Source organism: Hydractinia symbiolongicarpus, chromosome 12 (assembly GCF_029227915.1).
Source record: "Hydractinia symbiolongicarpus strain clone_291-10 chromosome 12, HSymV2.1, whole genome shotgun sequence".
Taxonomy (NCBI): domain Eukaryota; kingdom Metazoa; phylum Cnidaria; class Hydrozoa; order Anthoathecata; family Hydractiniidae; genus Hydractinia; species Hydractinia symbiolongicarpus.
In genome coordinates this window covers 10,030,152-10,039,134 of record NC_079886.1, presented here as the reverse complement: position 1 = coordinate 10,039,134, position 8,983 = coordinate 10,030,152, and the positions used below count along the sequence as shown (strand labels likewise).

General features: G+C 36.0%; 1 protein-coding gene across 1 annotated transcript; it reads right to left on the bottom strand.

Moving 5' to 3' along the window:
* Positions 1–5,214: 5,214 nt before the first annotated feature.
* Positions 5,215–8,313, bottom strand: LOC130621737 (rap guanine nucleotide exchange factor 1-like). Its single transcript, XM_057437077.1, has one exon. The coding sequence runs from the start codon at positions 8,166–8,168 to the stop codon at positions 5,370–5,372; it is 2,799 nt and encodes a 932-aa protein (XP_057293060.1). The 5' UTR covers positions 8,169–8,313; the 3' UTR covers positions 5,215–5,369.
* Positions 8,314–8,983: the final 670 nt, after the last annotated feature.

Sequence of the window (8,983 nt, the reverse complement as noted above, 5' to 3'; positions counted from 1 at the left end):
TTCACAACAAACGGAGAAATTCGGAAATTCTATCATAGCTCTGTCTAAGCAGTGACTTTGTGCAGAAATGAAAAGAACTCGTTTGAACTTGGAGGGAAGATCAAAATTTTGAATTATTGAAATGAAAATCCAACAAAAAGCTGCAGGGAAATAGCTGTTCAATTTCAATTCACAGCTGCATCATCAATATTAAAAGATGGTAAGCAGCTAAGGTGACTGCAAAACGAAGCGTGCAGGCAATTTAGTTTAATAAATGAAACGCTCTTATGCTGCAGATATTTACCCGTTTGGATCAATGATACAAGAAGAGGCACTAATAATAAAGAAAGGATAGTTCATTGGACAGTTTCACAGCCTTCAATAGCTGGCTAGAAAACTGGAAAGTTGCGTATGGTATACGAAAAACGCATATTACTGAAGAAGCCGTAATGTTTCAATCCCCACAGTGAAATCTTGGATCGAAAGAATACCTGAGTTAGTAAGAGGTTATAAGAGCTAGCGGATATGGAACATGGACGAATTGGGACTGTTTTAAAGCTTCTTCCTTATTTAGGGCTCGATAGAAAAAGCAAAATCTAAAAAAGGTGGCAAAAAAGCTAAAGTCCGTCTTACAGTTGTTTTTTTCGTAAATCCTGATGGGCAAAACGTAGGTGAGTCTGTAAAAATTTGGAAAAACCACGTTGTTTTAGAAACCTGAAAAGTCGTGACCTTAGTCGACCTTTGGTGTTCATTATATCGCGAACAAAAAAGCTTGGATGGATAGTGAAATAATGTCAGATGTATTGTAAAATGAAAATGGAAAATCGAAGTGTTATTTTATTTTTAGACGATGCTACAAGCCACGAAGAATCAATTGAGAAAAATTTGTCAAATAGAACGTTAGTGTTTCTTCCTAAAAACACAACGTCTAGGTTACAACCGTTAGATGCTGGAATAAGAAGAGCCTTCAAGTTAAAATATCTTAAGTTGCTCATTAGGTACGTATTTTGGAGAGTAAATGATAATAAGCGAGCATCTGATATTTAACGAAATAGACATTTTAAAGGTTATTGGTTGGGTTAAATCCGCTTGGAGAGAAGTTACATCTGACACCATAAATCATTGTTTAAAAAAATGTGACATTACTACTGATAGCTACGTAGCCACGCCACAAGATATTGACGAAGAGTTTCAATGAACTATCAGAGAATTGTTCTATTGAAAAATATGTTGAGGTAGATAATACCTTAGCAACATCGGAAGTCGTTGACGTAAGTGAAATTGACCGGCGGGAAAAATTGCGAAATAAGTATATGGAAGAAGTGCCGAACGTGAAAACAGTCAATTCTGATCTAGAAGATGAAGATTAGTCACAAGAAAGTATATGCATTTCATTAAGTCTAATAACTCCCAAAGAGGCCTCGTCACTTCTTGATAAAGTGAGCCTGTTTGCCACTTATAGCAAAAATGAAGACCTTCAACGTAGAATCGATGGCATCATAGCAACCATCGAAGGAATAATATTTGTGCTAGGAAACAAGCATCGATCAGAGATTTTCCCCCTAATTTTGCTTGTAAACCTTTATTTTATTACATTTCAAGAACTAAGAGTCTTCTTCTTCTAAAAATAGCCTATTTTTCTTAACCTTTTTATCCAAAAATGCCTGAGTATTTTGACAAAAAATTCCAACAGCGGACACCTTCCAACAGCGGAGACCTCCCAATAGCTGACATCTCCGAATAGCGGACAGTTTTGAGCAGATCCTAGGGTGTCCGCTAATCGGAGGTTTTACTCTATCTGATTTATAAACAATGAACTGCTGAAGCCCGGGAGGCTAACGTCATTTTGGCAAATAACTAATTTGTATAACAACACTTTATTTGACAGAGACGTATCACCCTTCCAATTACTTTTCACATAATCTAACATCACTTGAATGCCCTATGTGAAATTATACTGTGGGTTGGAATTAATTTGCATACTCTAGGGTTTTTCCTGCCCTATGACAGCCTGTTGTCCTGTACTAGAGTCCTTGTTCGCACAGATATCCTAAGTTATCTGAAATCGCGTTCAAATGGCTTTTAAATTGTTCGACCTAAACTAAACGACACCAACTAGACCACTGATTCCAGGACAACTTGTAATTAGAGTTTGAACTTGTTCTTTTTGAGTTCAAATGGCTTTTAAATTGTTCGACCTAAACTAAACGACACCAACTAGACCACTGATTCCAGGACAACTTGTAATTAGAGTTTGAACTTGTTCTTTTTGAGTTCAAATGGCTTTTAAATTGTTCGACCTCAATTAAACGACACCAGCTAGACCACTGATTCCAGGACAACTTGTAATTAGAGTTTGAACTTGTTCTTTTTGAGTTCAAGATGAGCATGGCGCTGTCTTCGAAATTTCTGAATCAGTAAGTTTCTTCCAGAATGCTTCCATGCCACTAGGTCCAAAGTTTTGTTTATCAACAGAGGATGCTGAACACCGTGTGGTTTCACTAGTAGATTTCTCAAAAGCCATATTGGTCTTGGAATTGAGAGTTTCAAAATGTCTGGATACCACACTTGGGACTGCCACACTGGTGCCACTAGCAAAAGTGTGTGAAATCCTTCGAGGACAGGATTCCGCAAAATTCTCGTTATGAGACAAAACGGAGGAAAGGTATGGAGATTCCTGCCAACTGATCCCACTGATGCTGCATGGGCACCTGTCCCGGACTAAAGGAATTTGGCTTCCAAGCTAGATAATGATTTAATAAGTGTGACAACCTTGACGCAAACAGGTTTATCACTGGTATTTTATATTTCGTTATCTGTTGAAACACTTAGGGGCATAGCTTCTACTCCGAGGAATCGTTAGCATTTCTGAACTGCCCATCTGCCTTGTAATTCAATGCACTTGGAAGATACTCTGCAGTAATCCAAATTTCTTTGGTTAGTTTGTTCAGGAGTATACTGTGCGTCCCTCCTATCTTCAGTTAATATGGTAATTCTCTTTTGTTGTCGATTTGAAAATGGATCGATCTGAAATTGTTGTTCTTAAACGTTTAAATTGCGAATTTTCACTGCTAGCAATACCAGGGCATTGTTATGTAGTTGGTGTTTCTGTTTTGATCAAACCCTCCTGTTAGAACTCATTGACATACGGCACCGCAACCTTAGGTTGATGTATCTGTTTGTATTAACCTGGCCTTTTTCTTGCAACTTGTTCCTGCCATTCGAGAATGTGCCAGATTTTTTATTCACCAGGTCAGTTTCAATTTTTGATTTACACTATGTCCCTGACCTTAAAAATCATACAGATTTTGGTAAATTCGGGGCACTTAAAATCATACAGATTTTGTTAAATTCGGGGCACTGTGAAGTTAGCATCTTTTCAGTCTAGTTGCGCATGCAATCGTTTTGTCTCAGCAGATACTTTAGAGGACACAATCTCTCTATTTTAAAGTGAACATAAGAATTCAGACTTTTCAAGTTTATCACTGGTCGTTGACTCCCATCTTAATTTTGAAAACTAGAAAAAGACCTGGATTTTTGACGGTATATCGTCAAAACTTGATCTTTGTGTTTCCTTATTACCATAAATATATCCTTTATGAAATCGTCCAATTTTTTACGACTAAATATGACCGTAACGGATTTTCCAAAAGAATATTTTCCTCACATCTTACTCGGAAAGATATTTCTTAAAATTTTGGTTGGGTCATCGATTTAAGGTTCCATTTATTAACATTTTCCGTAAAAACTATTGTAAATCTTTTTTTCATATCTTCCTTCCCAGCCGGAGAATGATTCCTTCGCTTTTTTTGTCGTGTTAGCTTTTGCGTCGAAGCAGCACTCGAGAGGGTAATGCTTCAAGAACTAGCTACCAAAAGAAGAAAATGGAAACGAATGTCTCCTCCTTTTCTTGCTCTTCCTCCGGCTGGACCACGTCCTCCCCCTCTTAACAGGGCTGGAAGTTTGATCCTCCCCTGATTATCTCGGCTAGGAGTTAGAATTTGGCCAATCTTCATGGTGACAGAAAGAAAGCTTCATCAGGACCAGACTTTTCTTAAGCCGAGCCTAAAATTAAATGCAGAGCGTGACCTAAGAGTTAAGATTTTTGTCACAGGGGTTATGAGAATCTATTCGAAACTCAGTGGTGCAAAAATGCTAGAAAAAAACCACGTTGATAATTAATTCTTACGTACACTAAAATTACAATTTATATTAAACACATGTTTTGAAATTCAAACTCAATTGATTATGCAACAGATGAACTTTCTAATCAACTTGCAACACAAATTCTTCGTTAAAAAATGTTTCATAAGCTTGTGAAAACCAGAAACAAAAAATTAACTTGTAACTTGAATTCAATGTGGGTAAAATCGAAGTATTATCACTGACCAGTAATTTGTTCGTTGAACTGAAAAACAAGCTGTTTCGTAAATTGTATCAAGAAGTAAACCAAGAATCTCTAGAATGATCAACATACATATAGTAAAAAAACAAAATATATAAAATGTTAATAAAAATAATCTATTTTTCTTTTGGACAAAATAAAAAAATTGGAAAAAATCAATAAATTGTTAACAAGTTATCTTTCAGTAGTTTCACTTGATCAAAAAAGAAATGCGAAGATATTTCGTTGCAGTACTCCAGAAAAAAATTAAAATGTTTGTGATAAAACGTCACGTCACAAATAAACTAGTCAAATGTTGCACTTCTAACGTTTTTATTATAAGTACTTGAGTTGATAAGGGCTACGGCTATAATTTAGATGACAACAGTCACGCAAAAAATTGAAAAGTCAAGCCACTGACAGTCACGCCAATGGTCAAGCCAAAGGATATAAATAACGCGTTAAAGTGTAGAAATACGTGCACAACTAAAATCTTGGAAAATTTGAATATAATGCTAAGAAACTTGGAGGTAAAATAAAAAAATTGCCCTTAGCAACCGAGGCTAAAATGCTATAAAAAAAACTTGTATTGGAAAATACTTGTCCACTATGTAAAACTATCGCTTCATGCTGTAAGTTGACGTATGTTGTAGGAAGGAATACAAAAATCCAGATTTTACAGTTGAAGTTAACACTTTAAAGGACCCTTGATAGGTTTAAATGAAAAAAACTTTATCACAGAAGTGTCAAAAAAAGTTTTTATAATACAGGTAATTCTTTTTTTTTCTTTTTCATCAAATCTATCAAGTCTAAGGCTAATGGCAAAAATGTGGTAAACTTTACGTTAAAAAAAAGAACTGTCAATAAAAGATAAAATTAAATAAAGTCAAAATTAGGTTAATAACTTTGTTAAAATTGCTAAAGTCAGGGATAAACTATATTCCACTACTAAAGAGAAGTATGAAGTTAAGAAACTTTACAGATGACAAAAAATTATAAATATACACTATTTTCCCCGAGGTTTTAGCACGAGCGACTTTTGCCACATTTCATCTTCATCCATATGATCTTCATATTCGTTAAAGAAATCCAAGATTTTTTCGTTACGTGGGAAATCATAAAGTTGTTCCTTAAATCTTCTTACAGAATCCAAAATGTTGTACTGTTGCCAACGTTTAACAAAATTTACTTTCCCGTCTGGTAAATCTTGTGGATTACCAAGGTGAACAAAAGTGATGTCTGTTAAGATTAATCCCAAATATGGAATACAAGGTGGTTTAGCTTCTGCTAATGCCTGTCTGTATGACTTAAAGGCAGATGTACTGTCAATAAGATGACAATCCTCTGCTAGCAACTCAGTATATTGCTTTGGCCATTCCAACCTTCGAACAGGGGTAGAATCTAACGCTGACAAAATAGCCAAGAATGAACTGAAATTGCTTAGTTTTCTCAGAATCCGCATAATCTTTAAAAACTTTTTGTACATTTTCTCTCTTTCCTGTTGCCTTGTTTCGTTAAGAATTAATGTCCTGACCCAAAATGACATGCTATTGAAATGACCAATAAACCGGCTCAAATTAGGGCTTAGTGTTTCACTCTGTTCCTTGCCCCAGCGCAAAATTTCTGGTAACTCAATTTTAATGAAATAATCTGCATCAAGTACTGACATCTGCTGTGCAAGGTCATTACTTTTAAAGTCAAAAAGTTCTTTTTCACTACTAACAGGTTGATAAATTGGCATTCGATTGACTTGCAATTTGATACAGTAATTAACTATTTTATCACGCAAACTTTTTGCTAACTTTAATTCACCTAAATTAAGCAGACGGTGAACTTGTGACCGTAATTGATCGAATAGCGATTTATCGAGTTCTTCGAACATTTCATCCATGACTTTAACAAGAATTCTTAACACTGAGTGCGAAATGTGCAAACTACCTTTGTCGCGAAATCTGTTAGCACGATACAATAACTTGCAAATCAACTCCATAGGAGACACAAATGTTCTGTAGGTTGCAAGGAATGCTTTGTAATAAAGGGATTCAGGATCAACTTCTGATACATAAACAATTAAAGCATCCACAGTTCCTCCACATAACAATGGTCCTGTTTCTTCATCCTTAAAGATAATCAAGTGTGAAACGTCTTTACAATCCAAAGCAGGAACATTATCTTCCTCATATATACCTGATGACTCTCTTCGGCTATTGCGATGTTTTTTTATTACGCGGCTGGACTTGAAGGGTGAACGACTTCCTGAATCATCATCATTACTTCTCCCCGAATAAGATCCTCTCTTAGGTGGTAATTTTGGCATTCCATTAATTAGTTCATCTTCAGTAATATTATGAACATTTGGAACAGGTAAATTATCATAAAAAGAAGAAGGTCGTTCGTTATAATCAGAGGCAGCATAACCTTCCATTATCGTTAAATAATTATCAACTGTATGTTTTGCTTTCTTCTTTGGTAACAAAGGTGGCATATTTTCATCACATGACACCGGGGACAACAAATCATCATCATCATCATCGTTAAACAACGAGAGAGTGCTTTTGGCAAGCAATTCATATTTGTTAGAATATTTTTGAATTTGAGTAAATGTCTCACTACTCAGACCCATTTCTTCGTGATTTATGCTTTCTGCATCCATGCTCTCAGATTGAGAATTAATTCTACGTTTTATTGAAGAATCTGAATCAAAGAACGCATCATCATCATTATTAGAAACTTTACTTGGACTCAATGAACTGTTTGACATTGTGGAAAGTGACGACCTGCTGCTTTGGTTGCTAGAATGGTTATATGGTGTATTGGCGTCTAAGTACTTTGGTGAACCTCCATGCAGGTCTGACTTTGGTCTAATTTTTTGTTTGTTTTCTTTTAAACCTGTGAAATCTGACGCAATATCACCAGGATGACTTACTGCCTTTCTAATATGAGGATTTGAGAAATTTCCATAAAACATTCTATTACCATTCGGTAGTGGCGGTTTGGGTGGAGGATCTGATGTAGAGCTTAAATTTGTTTCACTTCGATAATTTGTTATCCCCTCACTATAAACACCAGAATCCCTGTTGAATTTGGACATAGAGTTCAGTTCCAGATTTGATTGCGGGTAATCATCCAAAATATCAGTCTCTGATATATTATCTAATGCATCTAGTGAATTAGCACTTGAATGGTGGCTGGCACTGCAATGTAATAATTCTTCATTTAACGAATATTTTCGGATACGAGGCAATACAAACTCATATAAGCTTCCAAGTGACAATGACAAAGCATCTGCTGCTTTGAATGCAGATGCTTTGTCAATATTAACATGAACATAGGAATCAAATAAAACATCATCAGAAATACGAATAAGGTGTGTGATACTGCGATTGAGATTGTCTTTTAATGGTTTGACACTTTCTGTGTCTTTTTCAAATTCTTTAACTTTGAACAGAAGACGTAAACAGTTTTCAATAGTCTCTCCTGCATTTATTATGCTCTCCAGAACTGCAGTTGCTGTTCCTGGAAGTTTTTGAATAAAACCTTTTTGTAAAATAACTTTGTAATATGTCAATGCACTTTTTACATCTTTTTCATATTGCCTAAGTAAAGTCTCTTCTGACTTCTCATGTGTTACTTGGTGTTTAACTTCCTCCTTTACAGGTTCAGCTAGCTTAGTGGGTGGTGGAGAAGGTGGCGGTGATGTTTTTCTTGTTTTTATTTTCTTAAGAAAACCTTGCATTCGTTTAACTTTTCCATCCACATGGCTTTTGTCGTCGAGAACAGTATGTTGTACATTAGGCGATGACATAACTAATGCGACAATGGTTTACAGGACAAATATATGATGCTACATGAGTATCAATTTTGACAAGCGCAAAGCAAACCCTTTTACCTAGCATTATCACCTATCACCGCAAATTTTTCGCTACTTTTGTTTTCCATTTTCTTCTTCGTCTCCATTACACATGTTGCATGCGACTTTGGGACTGCCACATTACACTTAGCGCAAATCGAAGTGCGAGAAACAGAGTATTTGAATACTTTAGACCGTTATATACCATGTAAACAGTGAGTCACGGATGTGTAAATGTGTCCGGTTACCGGCATATATCATTGTGCTCATAAACGTTTTGCCTTATATGGATATTTATAATGCAATGGTGTTTCTTTTATATAAGAACCTCCTCCTTCCAAACCTGGATAAAAATCATTAATATCAGTTAAATGTATATTGTATAGAATGTTTGGATCTAAATAAAACAAAACAAAGATAATATCCTAAAGTAAATATAACGTAAATATAACACAATGGTCCTCACCTATGCATCCCCCTTCCAGTTCGTAACTCAAACTTGTATCGTAAATATAAACATCCCCCTTCAGTTCGTGGGTTACGAATGTTTATCACTTATTAATCCATGTGCCAGTTTCCGGTTCGTAACGCGAAGGCGATTGTCGTTGACGCCGTGACCGTGTTGCATCAGTGGACGGAGATCTGTGAAGTGTCTTGTTCGCAAGGTTTGCAGGACAAGGTGACGTCGCGTCGGTCGCCGTAGGATGATGCAAATTTGGAGCCATAGTAACCGTTTGCTCAGGGTGCTCAGCTTGTGGAGGTGGAATATC